Source organism: Vulpes lagopus, chromosome 6 (assembly GCF_018345385.1).
Source record: "Vulpes lagopus strain Blue_001 chromosome 6, ASM1834538v1, whole genome shotgun sequence".
Lineage (NCBI taxonomy): Eukaryota > Metazoa > Chordata > Mammalia > Carnivora > Canidae > Vulpes > Vulpes lagopus.
Genome location: NC_054829.1, coordinates 2,837,988 through 2,861,816, shown reverse-complemented (window position 1 = coordinate 2,861,816; position 23,829 = coordinate 2,837,988). Strand labels below are relative to the sequence as shown.

Sequence of the window (23,829 nt, the reverse complement as noted above, 5' to 3'; positions counted from 1 at the left end):
CACCCGGGAGCCCCGTCGCCTGCACCGGGGGCCCCCGGCGCCCAGGAACCCCCAGGCCCCTCGGGGAAGGCGGGGGCGCAATTAGTTTCTTCCAATTAGTTTCCCCTCTTTGTATGGGGACCCATTCAAACTGTGGCTGTAATCCTCCGCGCGAGGGGAAAGTAGTCCCGACCTTGCGTTCGCTTTCTGTTCTCGCGTCGCGCGTATTTTACTTTTCGAGGCCACCGGGACGCTCCGTGGGGCCCCTCCCGGAATGTGGGGGCGGCGGCTGCGGGGGGCCCGCGCAGGTGAGGGGGTGGGGGCGGCCGCCGCGGGAGGGGGCGGGGAGGGCAGCTAACTCCCAGCTATTGCCTAGAGAGATGGATCATGGGGCGTAGAGAGATTGCAAACCTCAAACCACGTACAGCGGGCGATACGCGTCAACCGAACCTGACCAACGGAAGCCCGGAGCCTGCCCCCTCCCCGCGCTCCCGCCCCCGGCCCCCGGACGGACAGGAGCGCCGAGCCAACCGCGCTGCCGCTCGCCGTCCGAATCCCGCGGAAGCCAATGGGAGCGCGCGGGGGGCGGGGCCTGCCCGCGTCGGGTTGGGCTGCGCGCGGCTTCCCCCCCCGCCGGCCCGCCCCAGGCCCCGCCCCCCCCGCCCGCTCGCGGCTCCCGGAGTAGTTGGTGCCAGTGAAGTGCGGGCGGCGATGAGAGCGAAAGTTGCGCTCGGCTCGGCGCTGGGGGCTTGAAGCGGCCCCGCGCTCCGCCCGCCGGGCCACCCCCAGCCCCGACTCCGCGCGCCCGCCGGCGCCCGCCGCGCCCGCCCGCCCCGCGCCCGCCCGCGCTCCCTCCCCCGCCCCCCCCCCGGCTCGGCGCCCCCTCCTCAGGAGCCGCGGGGCCCCGCCACTTTCGCCCGGCCCCGGCCCCCGCCGATGCCGGCCATGGTGGAGAAGGGCCCCGAGGTCTCAGGGAAGCGGAGAGGGAGGAACAACGCGGCCAGCGCGGCCGCCTCGGCCGCCGCCGCCGCCGCCTCGGCCGCCTCAGCCTCGGCCGCCTCCGCCGCCTCGGCCGCCGCCTCTGTGTCTGTCTCTGCCTCGGCCGCCTCCGCCTCGGCCGCCTCCGCCTCGGCCGCCGCCGCCCCCAATAATGGGCAGAATAAAAGTTTGGCGGCGGCGGCGCCCAATGGTAACAGCAGCAGCAACTCCTGGGAGGAAGGCAGCTCGGGCTCGTCCAGCGACGAGGAGCACGGTAGGTGGCAGCCGCCCCGCGCCGCCCGCCCCCGCCCGCCCGCGCCCGCCCGCGCCCCGCGCCCCGCGCCCGCCCGCGCTGACCGCCGTGCTCTGCTTCCCCGCAGGTGGCGGCGGCATGCGGGTCGGACCCCAGTACCAGGCGGTGGTGCCCGACTTCGACCCCGGTGAGTAGCGGCCCCGCGACCCGCGACCCGAGGGGGCGGGGGCCCTCGGACAACTTTCTTTTTGTGTGTGTGTGTGTGTGTGTGTGTGTGTGTGTCCGCCCTGCCGTCCGCGGGGAGAACAGCAGGGCGCGAGCCGGGAGGGACACACACACGCCCGAGCGTGGTCCGCGCGCGCGCCTCGGCCTCGGCGTCGGGGGCGCGGCCTGGGGACTCCCGGGGTCCCCGGGCGCCGGCCGGGGGGCGCGGTGGCCGCGCCGGAGAGTTAGCGTGCGGCGAGCGCCCGGGACTCGGGGCGTCCTCGCGCCCGTCGCGGCCCTTGAGGGGTCCCTCCCTGCTCCTGCCGGCCCCCCGGGCTCGCGCGACTTGCCCCCCTGACTCCCCTCCCAGCCTGAGGGGGACCTGACGAGCGACCCCCCCGCCCCCCCCCATCACTTAAGAAGTGAGCTTCCCAGAGGGCGCCTGCCTGAGGGAAGAGAGGCTCGCTCGTGGCAGCTGATTTTAGGACCTATTGGTGAATGTCCGTATAATTCTTTTTTTTGTGTGTGTGTCTCTGTGTGTGTGTGTGTGTGTGTGTGTGTGTGTGTGTTTCCTTGAAGGAAGGGGTTGTGAAAGAATAGCTCCAGAAGCTTTCGCCTAGCTAATGATTTCCACCTCCGAGAAATCCCTACACCCTTTCAGAATGGCACATTTACTTTCCCGGCTGCTGTTTGTGCGTGGAAGCAAATTTAAAGTGGGTACCGGGAGGGGAGGGGAGGGGAGGGGAGGGGAAAAAAAAAAAGAATCTAATCAGACAAAGGAATTCGTCAGATTTTAATGCGTGAGATTCTAGCCCTTCCCCGGAGGAGACTGTTCCTCAAAGATTGTTGGCGTGGAAGATGTTTGAAGGGACGTGGGGTTTTCCTTTCAGAAATAAGACCCAAAAGAGAAATCTTTTGCAGGGCTGGAGTTATTAACAAGGCTTTCTGGTGTGGAGGGCTTTCGAGCTGGAGGGTATCTATGTAGGTTATAGCACTAGTTTATTTGAGAGAATAAATGCATAACATGCTTTTCCTTGGAAACAAGACTGCAGAAAATTGCAAGGATCTAGTCCTTGGAAAAGGAGATTGCTCTTAAGCTGTTATTAAGGTACTAAACTCTGGGTGTTCTTTGAAGTGAAAATACACAGCAATCGGTGAGTGAGCTTTTGGGCACTCTGGAAATAAATGACCTTGCCCACGTTTGCCTTCTAGATTTTAGTCTGTTGATTTAAATCTCTTAAATTTATGTAGTCTAGCACCCAGGTTTGTATTCCTTTTAAATTCGTATTAGTCTTTTTGATAGTTTCCCCTTCCCCCACATCTTCCTTTTTTGGTAGTGACTTCTCATTTACAAGAGTGACAGGATAGGACTGGGAGACCAAGGCTTTTTCTCTCGTATGCGTGCCTTCTCCATTCCCACGTTCGCCACCAGGGGAAGCATACTGTTTTTTGGTTACAGTTGACCCTATCTTCATTTTGTAGGTCAAGTCCATCTTTGTTTTAATACACAGAACATAAAGCAAAGGTTGTCACAAGTTTCCCACACATATTTTAAAAAATCAACTTGCACAGATCTTTTAGTTTTAGTAAGTTGGTAGATTTTTAGTATGTTTTGGTTACATTAGTTTTGAAAGCTTTACTTAAATACAGTTGGATGTGACTAAGGAAAAGTGCCAATTTGATGACAGCAACAGGAATTAGACTTCTGACCTTCTTCTAAATATTGGTGTCTACCTCTGTATTGTTAGTAGTGCGCCTGACTTCTTTGGGTTCATTTTCTTTGAAACAGCAGGTGTAGTAGGATCATACTTTGAGCTGTCCTTGTATTTTTGATGGAATAGGTACAACCATAAAGATGCTAGAGACCGGCCTTTCTAAAAAGTAAAACATTATAAGTGTTCCGTAGTAGTCTTACTGCCAGTTGATTGGGGTTTGGTGTTAGTATTTACAAATTTCTTGTTTTGTGTTGTTTTAATTTGGAAAGGAATCTTACTGAGAAATAATTTGAAGCCCTGTTTTGCCGATCTGAGCAGTGGGACACATTCATAGATATGGCTGAAAATTGTGGAACCTTATTGTTTCCTGGAGATTTTTTTTTTTTAAGGTTTGTCCTATCTTGAACTTAAAGTCTTAAGTCAAGAGGTGAAAAACTTCTGTTTTGGAATAGAAATGGTACACCGTGTTTGTTTCATGGCAAAAAAACATTTTTTTTAGGTCTTTAGACTGAAGGGTTCTATGAGAAGCTAGGAATAATACGGAATTGAAATTGTGATTGTTAGTGCATGTTATTTCTCCCTGCCTTAGTTTTGAATTCATTTTTGAACTTATTTTTTGTTTTATTTAAAAATTTTTTAAAAAGATTTTATTTATTTATTCATGAGACACACACACACACACACAGAGAGAGAGAGAGGCAGAGACACAGGTAGAGGGAGAAACAGGACCCTCGCAGGAAGTCCAATGCGGACTGGATCCTGGGTTTCCAGGATCACTCCCTGGGTGGAAGGCAGGCGCTAAACTGCTGGGCCACCCAGGGATCCCCTGATTTTATTTCTTTAAACCAAAACTTGAACAAATGAACATGAAATTCCTCAGGAAGCCTTTTCTTTCTTTCTTTTCTTTTCTTTTCTTTTCTTTTCTTTTCTTTTCTTTTCTTTTCTTTTCTTTCTTTCTTTCTTTCTTTCTTTCTTTCTTTCTTTCTTTCTTTCTTTCTTTCTTTCTTTCTCTATCTCTGGTAAAGACGTGTGAGTGGAAGAAATTGATTTTAATTAAAAATTTTATCCACAGTATCCCAGCTTGACCCTATGTAGCTTTAAAAGCAAGTGGTTGAAGCTGGGAACACCTGACATTCCCTGTAAAGTCCAAGGCAGATCCACTTCTGTCATCCCTCACAGACAGTGAATGAAATGGATGGAGCACTGCAGCTCTAAAATGCTGATTCAGAGGAAGACCCAGACTAGATTTGTGGACTTTGGTATAACTTGGCAATTAAAATGATAGAAAAAGTTTTATCAATTAGTTTTAAAAACAAAGACCAGAATGTAGTTCTACATCTTTAACTTAGGCTTTGTTCCCACATATGGTGTCCAGACTGTCTTTCCATACCCCATGCTGTAGCGTATGCCAAGTTGTCATTGGTTTCTTTCAGAATTTAGTAATCATAGAATAGAGTAAGAGGGAGGAATGCTTATTCTGTCCTACCTCTGGTTAGTTATTTCCTATACTTGTAAAGCATAATTTAATTTGAAATGAGTAGTGTTTTTCTATATGAAGATATGAGTGTTTCCATGATCTTAGCAGTAAGCATGCAAAGGAAGGAATCTGTAGCCTATATATATATTTTTTTTTCATAGCCTATACATTTCTATCATTGTTTGGTACTCTTCCTCTTTTGTCTTCTGGCCGGAGAAACACAGTGACAGGATGTTAAGGCTGACTCAAGTTCTTTGTTTTCTGAAGCATGGGTTATTATGTCAACTTTTATCCTGGGTTGGTTTTTAGTATCACAGTTCACTGATAGTAAAATTAAGACTCTTCCAGAAGAGGAAATTATTAATGGAAAATATTTTTGAGATTATAGTCCTTTAAAAAAGCAAACTATATTTGGAACATTGAATCCAATTTAATGAGATTTGAAAATTTGGGTTGTCTTTGGCTCAGCTGTCACTTCAAAGTTGATTTCTGTTGGTATAATGTGTTATGCTTTAGTGTGGAATAATGTTATCGAACAGAGGGTCTTGACCTGCTTTTCATTACTTTTTACTGTGTTCCTCCTTGAACATTATTTTTTATGCTTCAGTTTCATTTTAAAAATAAATTTTACAGATATTCTAAAATTCACAAGTTATGGTGAATGTTTTGTGATTTAAACATACTTGGAGTGTTCACCCAAATGAGAGGTTAGGGTAATGATAAATCCTGTGATAATCAACTTTGTTAAGTAGTGCGGTAGAGAGACACCTAGGACTGATTGTTAGGAGATTGAATGCCATAGCTCTGTGACTAAGCAGGTGCTAAAGGTAGAGCTGGTCATTTTATCCCCAGGAACCTCAGTTTCCTCAGTCATGAATCAGGGTGGGTTGCATCACTAATAGTCCATCATTATGTCAGTTATAGTCCTCTTTGTAATTTTTTTGAGATTTATTTATTTATTTTAAAAGACTATTTATTCATAAGAGAGAGAGAGAGAGGCAGAGACACAGGCAGAGGGAGAAGCAGGCTCCATGCAGGTAGCCTCACGTGGGACTTGATTCCCGGGTTCCAGCATCAGGCCCCTGGCCCAAGGTGGCGCTAAACCGCCAAGCTACCTGGGCTGCCCATGATTTATTTATTGTAGAGAGAGAGAAAGTGTAAGAGCATGAGCTTGAGAGCAGGGGGAGGGGGAGAGGGAGAGACAGACTGTCCACTGAGCACGGAGCCCAAAGACCTTGAGATGGTGACCTGAGCCAAAACCAAGAGTTGCCAACTTAACTGACTGTGCCTCCCAGGCTCCCCTTTCTTTGTAATTTCATGTTTCTTTTCTCTTTCTTTCTTTTTAAAAAATATTTATTTGAGAAGGAGAAATAGTGGGCAAGAGCAGTGGGGAGGGAGAAGCAGACTTCCCGCTTAGCAGGGAGCTCGTCAAAGCATAAGCATAAGTTGGGCTCTATCCCTGGATCCCAGGTTGCCCGGATCAAGACCTGAGCAAAAGGCAGCTGCTTAACCAACAGACCCACCCAGGCACCCCATTGATATATCGTTTAAATAAGATGTTAACATGGGACGCCTGAGTGGCTCAGCGGTTGAACGCCTGCCTTTGCCTCCTGGTGATCCTGGATTCCCGGGATCGAGTCCCACATTGGGCTCCTTACATGGAGCCTGTGTCTCCCTCTGCCTATGTCTCTGACTCTCTCTCTCTCTGTCTCTCATGAATAAATAAATAAAATCTTAAAAAAAAAATGATGTTAACAGTAAGTCCTAAAACTCCTATTTTTTTTTCAAATTAGTCAAATTCAATTAAAAAAATGTGGATTTTTTTTTTTTAAGATTTTAAAGATTTTATTTATTCATTCTTGAGAGACAGAGAGAGAGAGGCAGAGACACAGGCAGAGGGAGGAGCAAGGCTCCATTCAGGAAGCCTGCCGCGAGACTCGATCCCGGGACTCCAGGATCATGCCCTGGGCCGAAGGCTGGCACTAAACTGCTGAGCCACCCAGGCATCCCAAGATGTGGATCTTAAAAAAAAAATTGGACACTAGACATAATTTTTAAAGTTTCTAGCTTTTCCCTCCCTCAAAATAATGAGAGTGAAAATTGTAATGCCCATATAATCCAACCTTCCTGTGTCCTAGATGAGGAAAGTAAGAGCTAGAGAGAAAATGACTTACCTATCACTGAAAGTGTCATAAGGTTGACTTGAGGCCTTAGGAGGCCAAACTTCATTCAAACTTGTGTTATTTTAGATGCTATAGAGTCTTGTTACTGGGTACAGTAATTAGAAACAACAATATGTGTTCATAATTTTAGAACCAGAAGTAAGAATTTAAAAATTTTAAAAATTGAAGTGACTGCATAGTTATTATGCATAATTTGAATGTCTTAGAATACCATAGAATAGGAAAAAATTATAATGATAGTTATTTAAAAAAATATTCAGATAGAATAGAAAGTAATACATGTACCCACCACTGTGATTAATACTTAATATTAGGCTGTATTTGTGTCAGGTGCAGCTGAAGGCTAATTCTCTCACTTCCTCCACTAATTTGAAGTTGATTTATGTTTTTCCTGTGATAGTTCATTTGCATCCTCTGAGAAGCAGATGCCAAGACAGGATTAGATGTACAAGAGATTCATAGGGGTAAATGCCTGTGAAGGATAGAGAGGAGAGGAAGGTTAGGTGGCAAAAGCCTTCAAAGTGGATGTTGGCATGACACCCCAGAAGGCAGACAGAAGGCAGGATGATGTGTGGTTGGATTCAGGAGCCTAAGGTTGGAGTGCAGCTTGGAGAGAGTCTCAGCCAAAGCAGATTGATGGTTAGAGGAGTCCATTGGGCAGGGATGGCCCTGCTCTAGAATGCTTGCTGTGTTCAGTCATTGGCCTGGCTCTGGTATGAATGCTGCAGTGGATCCCAAAGGTGCCAGGCGATGGGACTGCCAGCTAATTAAACATCTCTCAGCACTTTTTCTCTTGAAGGGAAACCTGAGTGCCATGCTCTTGAGGCCTTCAGAATTCCCGTGCATGTTTTTGTGTTTTAATACGTACTTATGTGTGATAACATATTCTGGTATGTCAAAGTCTTTTTGTAAATGAAATTATTTTGTGTATCATTTGCTTTGATGCTTTCCAAACAAGTACATGTCCACTAACAAGGCACATGAGTTTCTTTTCACCCAGTCTTCACTATACTATTAGATCTATTAACTTTTTGTAGTACTATCCTTTTGTGGTTTATGTTGGCATTTTTTTTTTTAAAGGTTTTATTTATTTATTTGAGAGAGAGCATGAGAGCACACAAGTTGGGGGTGGGTGGACAGAGGGAGAGGGAGAAACAGACTTCTTGATGAGCAGGAAGCCCCAACTCGGGGCTGGATCCCAGGACCCTGAGATCATGACCTGAGCTGAAGGCAGATGCTTGACTGATTAAGCCACCCAGGTGCCCTGTTGTCATTTTTCTAATTACTGGTGAGGTTAGATGTCTTTTTATACGTTTTTTTTGGCTACTTGGCTTCCTTGTATGTTTTTTGCCGTTTTTCTTTAGGGTGTTGGTCTTATTGATTTGTGTGAGTTCTTTATATATTTGGAACTGATCCTTTGTTAGGGTTGCATATATAGAGTTTTGTTTTCTTTTTATTATGGGGGGTGTTTCTTGAGTTTCTTTGATTAGGAAGGAATAAAAATAATGTCCCTGATTCAATACATTTCTGCTGAAAGACTGGCCTTTTGTATGTAGCTCCTGTAATATTTATCACTGGGATCCTTGATTTGTAAGATGAATATTACTGAGAATTGGTATCTTTTTTTTTGTTTGTTTGTTTCAGTGTTAGTTCATTTTGGTATACTAAACTATTAACTGATTGACCCAAATTACAGTGCCAGATGACTTGGAAAGCTCTGTCCGCATGTAGTTAAAATAGCATGTTAGAGGTTAAAGTTAATGGCTTTAGTTCCTGTAATGGTTGACTAGTTTCTTACAAATGGTTAAGATGCTAAATTCATCTGTTTGATGGATTTGCCACTGAATATAAGGGAATGGGTGAGGGTGTGGATGGGGAGGTCAAATTTGTCATCACTAACAGAAAACCTTCAAAGGAATGATCTGTAAATGCCAGGTCAAGGTGTGCTTATTGTGTGCCAGTCTGGTTTGAACATTTTATATTTATTAAATAATTTAACAACAGTCATAACAGTCACACGAGATAAAGTTGTTATCCCCAGTTTCCAGATGAGGAAACAGAGGCTTACTGTTCTGGCTTAACCTAGTAACTTGCCCAAGGTAGTGTATTCTAAGATGCTGTTAGTTGTAGATATGCCGTTATTTTATATATCCCCAAGAAAGGAAAAGCTCCCAAGTTACCATTAACTGTTAAGTTGCAGTCAGATTTCAATCTAGTATATTTCAGGGAGAGTCAGCCAGAAATCCTCTTTAAGAAGAAAGGGGAGTAGTGCTTAATGGATCAATTGATTAGTTGTTTCCATGTGCTCTTAGGTGTTCTGGAGTTTTATATTTAGGGTTGCCAGAGTTGTCTTCATATACAGTTTATATTCCTCTTATTTCTGGCAGTGAAGACAGATTGGTTTGGTTGAATGCCACAAATTGGAGTGAGTTGCTTTACTCCTGCATTTATGTTGAAATAGTCCTCTTCAAGGCTTAAAACACAATTGTAGGGTTTTTTGGGGGGGAGGGGCGATTTCTTATGATTGTGTGATTCAAGGTGATAATGGATAGTGTTATGTTGGCTACTCTTTTAGTTTAATAACAGATATAATATTTAGGGGATCCCTGGGTGGCTCAGCAGTTTGGCGCCTGCCTTCGGCCCAGGGCATGGTCCTGGAGTCCCAGGATCGAGTCCCATGTTGGGCTCCCTGCATGGAGCCTGCTTCTCCCTCTGTCTGTGTCTCTGCCTCTCTCTGTCTCTCTCTGTGTCTTTCATGAATGAATAAATAAAATCTTAAAAAATTATATTATATTATATATTAATAATATATATATATATATATTTTTGGTTTGTAGCTCCAAATCTTTTTTATTTTATTTTATTGGAGTTCAATTTGCCAACATATAGTATAACACCCAGTGCTCATCCCACCAAGTGCCCCCCTCAGTGCCCATCACCCAGTCACCCCACCCCCCCGCCCACCTCCCCTTCCACTACCCCTTGTTCGTTTCCCAGAGTTAGGTGTCTCTCATGTTTTGTCATCCTCACTGATATTTTCACTCATTTTCTCTCTTTTCCCTTTATTCCCTTTCAAGAACCATGTCTTGAATAAGGTGTGAAATGATAAAATACCTGAGAGAGTATTTTAACTAATTATTTTTCAGAGGGTTTTTAAAAAACATTTATTTATTTCTTTAAGAGAGAGCATGAATGGGGGCGGGGAGAGGGAGAGCAGACTCCCCAGTGAGCAGGGAGCCCTATACAGGACTTGATCCCAGGACCCTGGGGTTATGACCTGAGCCAAAGGCTGATGTTTAACCTACCGAGCCACCCAGGAGCCCTTAGAGAGAGTATTCTTAAAAATTCTTAAAAAAAAAAAAAAAAAAAAAAAAAAAAAAAAATTCTTGATTTCACCTGTACCAGCTATCTGGTTAGTATTGTTCAGCAGCTAATTTCCCTTTCTTGCATGTTACTCCCATCCTCCCTCCCCTACTCAACTCCCCCCCCACTACCAAACTAACCCTGCCCCTCAATCCAAAGTATTTATTTCTCGATGCTATTAGTTAATTTTGTTCTGTTTTTCAGAGACCACAGAATAAAGAAAATTTGCAAGCCTTTTCTGATTGACTCAAATGTGAGCTGTGCCATGTTTGATTTTATCATAGTGTAATTTAACTAAGGACCAAATTACCTAGGGACTAATTGTTGTCTGCAGAGAACCTCAGGGCTTCCTTTGTACTTAAACCGAGGGCACTCAGGTAGTCTTTGCTCCTAAAGTTTGGCTATAATGTTCTTCTTCCCCAGTTTCATCTAGTGGCCAGGAAAGACTACCTGATGGCCTGTATCTGAAAAAGTTAATTAAAAATTTGGGATTACATTAATATTTTCCTGAACCTCGGGTATTTCTGTGTTGTTTTATGCACATACACTCGCTCACTGATGGTTATATTCTTTCTTCTACTGGCATGGAAGCCTTTGGACTTTGGGGTTGTTATGGTTTCAAATTTAGCATGGACCTAGTAGGGAGACCAGGATAGTAGAAAGAATAGAATATGTAATTAGTTTGGTGTTAATACTGTTAAGTTTTCTGGGAGCAAGTGGTACCATATACTGCTTTTATAGAGTGCAGTAACATAGTTTTTTGAGTCACCAATTCAGGTTTAAATATTTTAAGGCTGGGACAACTAGGTGGCTCAGCGGTTGGGCGTCTGCCTTCAGCCCAGGGCGTGATCCTGGAGACCCGGGATCAAGTCCCACATTGGGCTCCCTGTATGGAGCCTGCTTCTCCCTTGGCCTGTGTCTCTGCCTCTCTCTGCGTGTCTCTCATGAATAAATAAATAAACTTTTTAAAAAATATTTTGAGGCTCATCTGCTGACTTGTCACAGCTGAGTGTGGTTCTGAGTTTAATAAGAATGTGTGCTTGGTTTGGCTGACTTTCCTTGAATAGACATTTTATAATGGACATTTAATAGCTAAGCAGAAGTAGAAACCCAAGGAAAAATGAACTTTCAAATTGCAGGTAAAAGCCAATTTTTTGGGCAGCCCAGGTGGCTTTAGCAGTTTAGCGCCGCCTTCAGCCCAGGGTGTGATCCTGGAGACCCCAGGATCGAGTCCCACGTCAGGCTCCCTCCATGGAGCCTGCTTCCCTCTCTGCCTGTCTCTCCCCCCCCCATCTCTAATAAATAAAATCTTGAGGAAAAAAAAAGCTGATTTTTCCCATTTTATATGGTTTTCTTACTGTGAATTTTTTTTTTTAAGATTTTGTTTATTTATTCATGAGAGACAGAGAGAGAGAGAGGCAGAGACACAGGCAGAGGGAGAAGCAGGCTCCATGCAAGGAGCCCGATGTGGGACCTGATCCTCGGTGCCCAGGACCACATCCTGGGCTGCAGGCGGCGCTAAACCGCTGCGCCACCGGGGCTGCCCAATCCAGATTTTCTTTTTGTCTTGAGCTGTATTGTCCAATAATATAACCACTGCTATATAAAAATATTTAAATTTGGGGGTGCCTGGGTAGCTCAGTGGTTGAGCATCTACTTTCAGCTCAGGTTGTGATCCCAGGGTTCTGGGATCGAGTTCCCGCATCAGGCTCCCCAGAGGGAGTCTGCTTCTCCCTCTTCCTATGTCTCTGCCTCTCTCTCTGTGTCTTTCATGAACAAATCAGTAAAATATTTTTTAAAAAGGTGACTCTTGATCTTGGGGTCATGAGTTCCAGCTCCACATTGGGTGTAGAGATTACTTAAAATTAAACAAAAAATGCAGTTCTGTCACACTAGCCACATTTCAAGTGCCAGCAGTTGAGTGTTTACCTTTGGCTCAGGGCATGATCCTGGAGTCCTAGGATCGAGTCCTGCATCTGGCTCCCTGCATGGAGCCTGCTTCTCTTCTCCCCCTGCCCATGTCTCTGTCTCTCATGAATAAATAAATAAAATCTTTAAAGATTTTATATATATGTGTGTGTGTGTGTATATACATACATACATACATACATACATATATATTTTATTGGGGCGCCTGGGTGGTCAGTTGGTTGAGTGTCCTACTCAAGATTATGGCTCAGGTTATGATCTGAGTGAGGGTTCTGGGATCAAGCCCCATGTCAGGCTCTGTACTCAGCGTTTACTTGTCCTTCTCCCTCTGCTCCTCCTCCCTCTTGCATTCTCTCTATGTAAAATAAAACCTTAAAAAGTATATATAAAATATATTTCTTTTTTTTAAATATATTTCTTTTTAAAAATATTTATTTATTTTGAGAGAGCACACACAACGGGGGGGGGGAGGAGAGAATCTCAAGTGTGTGTGTGTGTGTGTGTGTGTGTGTGTGTTTCATGTCTCTGCTTAGCATAGTCTTTCCTTTAATATCTTAGACACATTGAAATGTAGTTATAGTTGTTTTAATGCTTTTGTCTACTAATTCTATCTGCATCATTTCTGGGTTGGTTTTGATTGATTGATTTTTCTCCTCATTATGGGTTGCCTTTTCTTGCTTCTTTGCTTGTCTGGTAGTTTTTGTTTGGATGCCAGGCATTATGAATTTTACTTTGATGGATGCTGGATATTTTTGTATTTCTATAAATATTCTTGAGCTTTTTTTCTGGGACATGGTTAAGTTCCTTAGAAATAGCCTGTTCGTTTTAGATCATTTAAATTTTAAGTTTTGGTAGGCAGCATCAGAGCAGCATTTCATCTAGGGCTGATTATTTCCTACTCCTGAGTCAAAATTCTTTTGAGTGGGATGCCTGGGTGGCTCAGTGGTTGAGTGTCTGCCTTTGGCCCAGGGCGTGATCCCGGGAATCAGGATCGAGTCCCACATTGGGCTCCCTGCATGGAGCCTGCTTCTCCCTCTGCCTATGTCTCTGCCTCTCTGTGTCTCTCATAAATAAATACAAAATCTTAAAAAACTGTTTAAAAGAAACTGTTTTGAGTTCTCTACCCAGTAGTCCATGAATTTTGAGGTTTTGTACTCTCGCTGTTGGCCCTGTGTGAACTTTGTGGATTGTTCCATTTTAGTGTTTTGAGTGATTCTTTATCCAGAAACCTAAAGTATTTTCTTCATAGGGATATGCAACTGTGCTCCTCAGTACTCTGCTGAATGCTCAAGGGGGACCCTTTGCAGGTCTCTGGCACCCCAGTTCTGTGCAGCTCTCTCTCTCCTGATATTCTTCCCTACAAACTGCCATAGCTTCCTGAACTCAGCTTGTCCCCTCAACACAGAAAGATTGTTTCTCTGAGTCCTTGTCCCCATGCTGTCAGTTGGAAACTCTTCAGGCAATAAACTGGAGCAGTTGTAGGATTTACTTCATTTCTCATCAGAACTTCAGTTCTCTCAGAACTCAGTGTACTTCATTGCTTGGTGTCCAGTGTCTTGAAAACTTTTGCTTTATCTAGTCCAGTTTTTAGTTGTTTGAGACAACAGGGTAAATCTGGTTAATGTCACTCCACTTTGGCTGGAAGCAAAGGGCCAGATTCTTTTAAAAGAGAAGCAGAGGGCAGCCTGGGTGGCTCAGCGGTTTAGAGCTGCCTTCAGCCCAGGGTGGCTCTGATCCTGGAGACCTGGGATCGAGTGCCACGTCAGGTTCCCTGCATGGATCCTGCTTCTCCTTCTGCCTGTGTCTCTGCCTCTCTCTGTGTGTCTCTCATGAATAAATAAATAAAATCTTTAAAAAAAAAATTTTTTTTTTAATAAAGAAGCAGAGGGTCACTCAGCTGGCTCAATTCGAGAAGCACAACTCTTGGTCTCAGGCTGGTGAGTTCGAGCCCCACAATGGGTGTAGAGATTATGTAAGTAAATAAACTTTAGAAGGGTAAGCAGAGGAATTGAATATATACTTTTAAAGTTTTATTTATTTAATCTCCACACCCAATTTAGGTGTATATGACTCAGAGATCGAGTCCCATATGCTCTTTTGACTCAGCCAGCCGGGTACCCTGTCACAATCCCTTTTTGTTAGAAAACATAAATACTTGTTTTATATATTGTCTTTTGACCTTAACCTATTTGGTTTCTTCTTGATGTTGTTACAGATTTTACACTTACAAGTTTTGGTTTTATGTTCCTGAAAACATTCTGTAAATCGAATAATAACGGTTTTAGAAATCTTAAGCCAAATTTTATGTTTTTGCATAGCCATTATTCATTTTATTACTTGTAATAAAGTCTTTGTTTGATCCACCAGCTTATTGAAACTTGATGATTCTAGCCCTCCGTTTTCCAGAGGAAGATAGTTTTTTTTTAAATACTCATTATTATTATTTTTTTAAATACTCACTGTTCTTTAAAAAGTGAGTTATTTAAAACATTTCTTTTTTTTTTAAATTTATTTTTATTTACTTATGATAGTCACAGAGAGAGAGAGGCAGAGACACAGGCAGAGGGAGAAACAGGCTCCATGCACCGGGAGCCGGACGTGGGATTCGATCCCGGGTCTCCAGGATTGTGCCCTGGGCCAAAGGCAGGCGCCAAACCGCTGCGCCACCCAGGGATCCCTATTTAAAACATTTCTAATGTATTTTTGAGAAAAGTATGATTTAAGAAATTCCTCATTCTTGGACTGTCTTGGACCTCCATCTTGCTGGAATGTAGTGAAGTATTTGTATGTATTCCTTTTGAAACACTTAGATAATTTTTATTGTTTTCTAGTCATTTTCAGCTAGATGTCTTTTAGATTTTTGAACATCTGGCGCATTCAAATGCCATATATTGATACTAAATTAAATTACAGTTTTATGGATCAGCTCATGAACTATCATTTTGAGTAGCCACTTGGTGTTCTGCTTGCTTGGCAGCAGGTCAGTTGCCATGGTATTGCCGTTTTTGTGCAGCGTTGTTGATGGTGCAGAGAAACTGGGGGGCAGCAGTGTAGGCCCCCACCCTTTTAAAAAGTGGGGTATAAATTGAGAGAGCTGAGCTTTAATCTAGCTTTGCATATTAAGTATCTAGGTCATTTTTAAAGAGTTTTATTGCTATAAAAAAGTTTTAAAACCACACTTTCTGCCTTATTAAGAACAAGTAGCAATAGCAAAGTGAAAGTGTTGATACCAGCGATTTCAAGTGTAGGTTCTGCAAACTTTCATGCAGTTGAGACAAAGCTAATGATCATTAGGCATTCTGAAAGCATACAGCTTTTACCTCAAATGTATTCATTGGTTGGCTGTGTTTAATTGTGAAGGGAAAAAAAACAGGAGCATGTATAAAACTGGAATTACACTGTGGACAAGTAAGATGAGATGTAATTAGGTGTTTTTCAGTTTTTAGCTTTTTAGAACCTGATTATGACCCTTTGGACACATCTGTTGCCTTGCTTTCACACATTTCAGTTTTGTAAATGTTTTTAGGAACTCATGAGAACGTGATGGACTCCTTATACTTTTGCTGAACTAAGAACACTAAATTTTTCTCTGTGTTAGAGTATATTACATATACAGTTTTTCTAAATATTAATAACTACTTTTTTTGCTAATGAAAAATTTAAACCTGTAGAAAAAACCAGAATGTTAGTGAATCCTGTATGTTTAGCAATCAGGTTTAATAATTATGAGATTTTTGTCAAATTCTGTTAATCAAAAAGTTTTTATGGGTGAAGTTTAGTAAATTTGCTTTTAAGGGTTATTTGCACATTATAAAATATAAAGTTGTGTATTAGACTTATTTGTTGGATCTACTATTTTCTATGGTTATAAAATGCGTAGTCTGGTATGATAAATGCCATGTGATAGAGGCATACCTGTGCTTTGAAAGTCTCTGGGTCGGTGGGACAAGGTGACATTGTTGAAATGGGTGTGGAAGAAGAGGCTTTCCTGAAGTGAGCCTTAAGGGGTCTGGAAGGGCAGATGAAGTCTGGATCCTCCAGGCTGAGGGAACTGTGTATTTACATAGAGTCCTATGGGTAGAGAGGGATTGACGTTTTTGAGGAATCGTGAGTCATTTGGTATAATTGAAACTCATGGAGGTAATCAGGAAAGTGGTGGAAGGTGAGACAAGAGAGATAGGTACATGCCAAATCACAAGGGCCTCTTTGCCAAGCTGAGGAATTTATTTCATTTTTAAATAATAGCTTTATTAAGATGTAATTCACTTACCGTAAAATTCACTCTTTTAAACTGTACAATTTGGTGGGTTTTCATATAGTCAGGGTTGTGAAACCATTGCCACTATCTTAATTTCATTTTCATTACTCCAAAAGAAATTCTATACTCATTAGCAGTCATTTTGTATTTGGAATTTATTTTAAGATTTTATTTATTTATTCATGAGAGACACAGAGAGAGGCAGAGAGATGGGCAGAGGGAGGAGCAGGTTCTCTGCAAGGAGATTGGTGCAGGACTCGATCCCAGGTCCCAGGGATCATGACATGAGCCAAAGGCAGATGCGCAACCACTGTGCCACCCAGGTGCCCCTGGAATTTATTTTAAATGTTTTTAAGGGATTTTCAACAGTCATTAAAGACACAAGTCTCTTTGGTATGTATAAAAATAATACAATTTCCTTAATGTCTGTTGGTATTATGGAAGCAGTAATATAATATTTTTGTGAAATAATGCATGTTGTATTGACCATGCATTTTATTTTTTATTTTATTTATTTATTTTTAGAGCAGGAGCTGGGAAGGGGCAGAAGGAAAGGGAAAGAATCTCCAGCAGACTCCATGCCGAGCGTGGAGCCTGGTTTGGGGCTTGATCCCACAATGCTGAGATCATGACCTGAGCTGAAATCAAGAGCATGATGCTTAACTGACTGTCCATGCATTTTAAAACCACAGGCGTCCCTGACCACGCATTTTAAAACCACACTGCGCTGCTCCACTTTGGAGAATCTTTCTCTCTCTCTCTCTTTTTTTTTTAAGATTTATTTTTTCATGAGAGACACACAGAGAGGGAGAGAGAGAGAGGCAGAGACCTAGGCAAAGGGAGAAGCAAGCTCCTCACAGGGAGCCTGATGCAGGGCTCCATCCCAGATCTCAGGATCATGCCCTGAGCCAAATGCAGATGCTCAACCACTGAGCCACCCAGGTTCTCCCCACTTTGGAGAATCATTGTTTTTCAGTGAGTAACACTGGAGAATTTTAAGCCAGAGAGTAGTGTGAATATAATTGCAGTTTGGAAAGATCATTGGTGGTTGTGTTGAAGGGAGCTTGTACAAATGGATTCACTGAAGGTAGAGAATACTAGTCATTCAGAAATTTGTAAATGAGCATCTACTATTTTCCAGACACTGTCCTAGGCACTGTGAACAAACTAGACATTCTCAGCCCTCATGGAATTAAGTTCTTGTGAAGGGAAAGAATTGAGGATGGATTTGAAAACTCTTAAGCCATTAGGATAGATTTTGATGGTAGGTTGAATGTGGGGCACAAGGAGGCCACAGTGACTTCTGGATTTCTGACTTAGGTGACGGGATGATTGATGGTGCCATTTACTGAAATAGGAAATATAGGAGTTTTGAGATTGAGATGCCTGCATATAATAATTCAGGCAGCATTTATTGAGGACTGTCATGGACTCTTCTCCGGTCTTTCTTCTAAGTTAAGTCCATCTTGTGTGTCTTCTGTGTTGTACCTTGTTACTTACTCTGTTATGGCACTTCTGCATCTTTAGTTACTAGCTTTTAAGTTTTCCCTGCTGCTAATTGCAGGTGGGAACTGTCCATATCATTGTTATATCCTCCTGCACACCATTTATTACTAGCATGCAGAATGTAATTCTTTGTCTCCAGTGCTCCTATCCTTCTGTAAGCTGTCATCTTCTGTAACTAGAACACTGCAGTAGCCTTCTGGTAAGTCTCCTGCTTCTGTATGCTAAAATGTAAGTCATTATGTTTCTCCGTCACTTAAACCCTCACAGTGGCCCACATTTGACAGTGGCCTTATATTAGACCTACTCAGTCTGGTCTTTTACTAGTACTCTGACTTTATCTCCTTCCCTTCTTTCAGATCTTTACTCAGATGTTAATCATCTCAATGAGGGCTATCTTGACCAACCTACCTATTCATCTAGAAGCATATTATTTCTAAAATACGACTTATGATCCAGCTACATATTGTGTGATTCCAACTATATCACAGTTCTGGAAAAGGCAAAACTATGGTGACAGTAAAAAAGATCAGTGGTTGCTAAGGGGTTAGAGTAGGAGCAGGAAGATTAAGCAGAGCATAAAGGATTTTTGGGGCAGTGGAACCACTATGATACAGTGATGGGTACATGTCCTTATACATTTATATAAACCCAGAGAATGCAAACCAAAGTGAACCCTAAGGTACACTATGAACTTTGTGTGATTATGATGTGTCAGTGTAGGTTCATCTGTCGATATCCCACTTCCACTTAGGAGGGGGAATGTTGGTAATAGGAGAGGCTATGCATGTGTGGGAGCAGACATAATGTGGGAAATCTCTGTACTTTGCTCTCAATTCTGTTACAAACCTAAAACTGCCCTAAAAAAGGTAAAGTCTTGGGGTACTTGAGTGGTTGGTTAAGCATCTGCCCTTTGGCTCAGGTCATGATCCTGGAGTCCTGGGATGGAGCCCCCCCCCCCACGTCAGGCTACATTCTCTCTCTGCTTCTCCACCCCTCTCCCTAAGCCCCTCCCCCCATTCATGTTCTCTCTCTCTTGCTCACTCAACTATCTCTCAAATAATTAAAATCTTTAAAAAACAAAAAACTAATTTCCCTGTCTTTTGAAAAAAAAGTTAAATGTAAAAACAGCAACAACAAAAATCTAACCACAAATATCACCATTAAATAGAATTAAACCTTAACTATTTCTTATTTTTTTATTTTATTTTGTTTTTGTAAAGATCTGTTCATTTATTTGAGAGTGTGCGCATGCAAGTGGGGGAAAGGGGCAGAGGGAGAGAATCTCAAGCAGACTCCCCACTGAGCGGAGAGCCCAATACAGGACTTGGTCCCACGACCCATGAGATCATGATTTGGGCCGACATTGAGAGTCAGATGCTTAACCGAACTGAGCCACCCAGTTGTCCCTCCAATAAACTACTTTTTTTTCCAATAAACTATTTTTAAATGGTTTGTTTGAATCAGGATTCAGACATGAGCCACATGTTGCCTTTTTTTTTTTAAAAAAAATAGCTTTATTGAGGTATAATTGACTTTCAGTAAACTCATATTTAAAGTGTACAGTTTGATTAGTTTTGACATATATATACACCTGTGAAGTTATCACCACAATCAAGATACTGATTATATCTATCATTTCAAGAAGTTTCCTCATGCCATTTATTTATTTATCTATCTATTTATTTATTTACTTATTTTTAGATTTTATTTATTCATGAGACACACACACACACACACACACACACACACATACATAGAGAGAGAGAGAGAGAAGCAGGCTCCATGCAGGGAGACTGATGTGGGACTCGATCCCAGGACTCTAGGATTAGGCCCTGGGCGGAAGGCGGAGCTAAACTTCTGAGCCACCTGGGCTGCCCTTATGCTTCTTTAATTCCTCTTACCTGCCACTCCTTCAAGCAACCACTGATCATCTTTCTGTCATTATTGATCAGTTTTTATTTTCTAGAGTTTTAGAGAAATGGAATTTTAAATTATTTACTAGTTTGATTTCTTTCAAACAGCATACTTATTTTGAGATTCATCCATATTGTTGCATGTATCAATTGAATTTTTTAAAAGATTTTATATATTTATTTGAGAGAGAGTACAGACTGGGAGAGAGGCAGATGGAGAGGGAGAGGCAGAGGCAGGACCCCCTCCTCCTCGAGCCAGATCAGGGCTCGATCCCAGATCCCAGGAACATGGGACCATGATCTGAGCCAAAGGCAGACAGTTAGCTGACTGAGCCACCCAAGTACCCCTATTTAATTCTTTTTATTCTTGAGTAGTAATATATTGTATGAATACACCAATTTTTAAAAAATCCATTCACCTCTTGAGGAACATCTGGGTTATTTCTGTTGTTTGGCTGACAAAACTGCTATGAATATTCGTGTATAAGTCTTTGTGTGAGTATATATTCCCTTTTCTCCTGGGTAAAGTATTCAGGAATGGAATCGTATCGTATAGGGGTTATATGTTTAATTTTTTAAGAAACTGCAGACTTTTTTAAAAAAAGATTTATTTGACAGAGCACAAGCAGGGGGAGTGGCAGGTAGAGGAAGAGGGAGAAGCAGGATCCCCACTGAGCAGGAAGCCCAACATAGGACCCTGGGATCATGACTGTTTTTTTTCTTTTTTAAAGATTTTGTTTATTTATTCATGAGAGACACACAGAGAGAGGCAGAGATGTAGGCAGAGGGAGAAGCAGGCTCCTCGCAGGAAGGAGCCGATACGGAGCTAAATCCTAGGACCTCAGGACTACGCCCTGAACCAAAGGCAGATGCTCAACCGCTGAGCCACCCGGGCATCTCTGGGATCATGATTTGAGCCAAAGGCAGACACTTAACCAACTGAGCTATCTAGGCGACTGTGAAACTGTAAACTTTTTCAAAGTGGTTTTCCAATTTTATATTCCCACCAGCAATGTATAAAGAATTCGAATTGCTCCACAACCTTGCTAACACTTGGTATAGTCAGTCTTTCTAATTTTAGACATTCTAACGTGTATAGTGGTATCTTGTTTTACTTCTATTTCTCTAGTGACAAATGATACTGAGTTTTGTTTTGTTTTGTTTTGTTTTTTTAAAGATTTTATTTATTTATTCATGAGAGACAGAGAGAGAGAGAGAGAGAGAGAACTGAGACACAGGCAGAGGGAGAAGCAGGCTCCATGCAGGGAGCCTGATGTGGGACTGGATTCTGGGTCTCCAGGATCACGCCATGGGCTTGGCCTGAAGGTGGTGCTAAATTGCAGAGCCACCCAGGCTGCCCAATCCCCAGTGTTTAGAACATGATTTAGCACATATTTGATACAAAATAAAATCTCTTGAATAAGTGAATGAAATACAAGGGCACAGAACTGGTAACCTGCCCTATCCTTTACTACTCTTCACAGAAAAGTAACGTTTTCTTTTGTTAGATTTTTGTGCTTAACATTATTAAAAGTAATGTAAAATCATCTGGAATTTGGGCAGTTAGAAATTCCAGGGATGGATTTTGGAGGGGTGCTGTGTCACCAGCTCTACTTCATCTGCTGAGAATAAGCCTCTTTTTGGTAGCCACCAGAGATTGATTGGCTCTTTACAATCCTAACCCATATCTAGCAGCCGTTTTCAGCAGAAATGAAGAACAGTGCTTTGAGTGAGACTGGCCTCTTCCAGCCAGACGTCAGGAGGAAGCTCAGGAACTTTGATGTTCCTGGCAAAATCCTCACACACACCCTCCCTTCTCTTAGCACACCTTGTTTCTCCATCACTCTCTGCCTTGAGAACATCAGTATTAATCTCATTTTTTTAAGTGATTGGTTACCCAGAAGGCCAGAATTATTGGGTCATCTTCCCATTATGTCCCATTACGTGCACTCTAATCTCCAAGGCTTTATCTACGTTGTTTTTCCTGATCCCATCTCCACCTCTGACCTTTTGAAGTCTTTGCATTGAGCCTTCTGAAAGTCAGGGTGCTTCAGCAGAATCTCCAAATCCTCAATATCTTTGATGAATTTCCCTTACATTCTTGTTCTAACAGAAAATCGACTGTCCACTGATGGCACTTTTTCCTTCTAGCACTCCCAAATAGTACTTGTATTTCTGGGCCTGGAAGTGGGATGTCCTCCATGTTCTTTATTTCTAGTTCTGTATCATTCTTCTCCTTTCCCAGAAACTGAATATGATGTCATCAGATTATACCACTTAACTACTGCCTTTTGCTGTAATCTGCCTTTCCATGGACTGCTGAAGGAGTGAACTTCTGTCATTATGGAGCAGCCCTCTTTCTCTAGTATTGCTCCTTAATGCCTGCTTTGTGTAATATCGGCCCAGCTGTGCCAGCTCCTTTTTTGTTAATGTGTGCATACTGTCTTTTTTCATCTTTGTGCTTTCATCCTTCCTTTATTCTGATCATTTAGGTATGTCTAAACAGATTTTTATCCAAATCATAAAAGCAAATCTTTGCTTTAACCTAAGGCATTTAGTTCCATTTATAGTTTCACTGAAGCATTTACTGATATATTTGTTTATATCTACTGACTCAGAGCTTTCTATTTGACCCACTTGTTCTGTGTTTCTTTTTTCCTTTGCCCTTTTGCATTGTTTTAGTGTTTATTATTCTACTCTCTCTCCTTAGCTTGGTAGTTACATGCTCTTTCTAAAAATACTAATCTCTTAATAGTTATCCTTGAGGTTAGAGGTTTGTTTTTTTGTTTTTGCTTTTTTTAAGTTTTTTCCAATTTTAAAAATTATGGTGGTATAGTCCTAAAATTTGTTATATTTAACCATTTTTAAGTGCACAGTTTGGAAGTATTAAATACATTCATAATGGCCTATACAGTCATACTTATCTCCCATTTCCAGAACTCTTTTCAGCTTATAAAACTGAAACTCTTTTCCCATTAAACAATAACTCTGCATGTACCCCTTCTCCCAGCCCCTGTCAACCACCATTCTATTTTTTCTCTCTATGATTTTTGACTACTTTGAGTAGCTTTTATAAGTGGAATCATACAGAATTTGTTTTTGTGATTGGTTTATTTCACTTGGCATAATGCCCTTAAGATTCATCCATGTTGTAGCCTGTGTCAGAATTTCCTTCCTTTTTAAGACTGTTTGAAGGACAGTTTTTCAGGATATAGGTTTCTTGATTGATAGTTTTTTCTTTTTAGCACTTTGAGTATATTGGTCCACTGTCTTCTGGCCTCTGAAGTTTCTGGTGAGAAATCTGATGAACTTATTGAGGATCCTTTATATGTGTTGAGTCATTTCTCTCACTGCTTTCAAGCTTCTGCCTTTGTCCTTGACTTTGGAAAGTGATTATAATGTGCCTTGGTGTAGGTCTCTGATTCATCTTACTTGGGGTTTGTTGAGTTTCTTAGATTTTGTATTCATGTCTTTCATCAAATTTGGGAGGCTTTTAAGTCATTATTTCTTCAAATATTCTCTCTGTCCCTCTCTCTCTTCTGGGATGCCCACAATCCATATGTTGGGTGTTCAGTGGTATCCCACAGGTCCCTTAGACTCTCTGTTGCCTTTCTTCAGTCTTTTCTTTCTGTTCCTCAGACTTGACAATTTCCATTTTCCTGTCTTCAGGTTCACTGATTCATTCTTTTGCTTGCTCATATCTCTCTTTGAGTTCTTGTAGTAAATTATTCATTTAAGTTATTGTATTTTTCAGCTCCAGAATTTTTTTGATTTCTTTTTAGATTCTCTGTCTCTCTCTCTCAAAGAAGATTTTATTTATTTATTTGAGAGGGAACAGGAGGAGAAGCACAGGAGAAGCAGACTCCTCACTTAACTGGGAGCCCAATGTGGAGCTCAATCCCAGGAGCCTGGAGTCATGGCCTGAGCCAAAGGCAGAGACTTCACCTACTGAGCCACCCAGGTGCCCCGGGTTTTCTATCTCTCTCTCTCTTTTTTTTTTTTTTTTTTAATTTATGATAGTCACAGAGAGAGAGAGAGAGAGAGAGAGAGGCAGAGACACAGGCGGAGGGA

The 23,829-nt window shown here is 42.3% G+C and overlaps 1 protein-coding gene across 3 annotated transcripts in view; it reads left to right on the top strand.

Moving 5' to 3' along the window:
* Positions 1 to 800: 800 nt before the first annotated feature.
* RCOR1 (REST corepressor 1) overlaps positions 801 to 23,829 on the top strand; it is a 124,856-nt gene continuing 101,827 nt past the window's right edge. For all 3 annotated transcript variants that reach the window (XR_005988369.1, XR_005988370.1, XM_041758577.1), the window contains exons 1-2: positions 801 to 1,231; positions 1,338 to 1,397. Coding sequence is in view for 1 of the 3 variants with exons in the window: in XM_041758577.1 (XP_041614511.1) it covers positions 916 to 1,231; positions 1,338 to 1,397 (376 nt within the window). In the remaining 2 variants the exon portion in view is untranslated. The remainder of the gene's footprint in view (positions 1,232 to 1,337; positions 1,398 to 23,829) is intronic.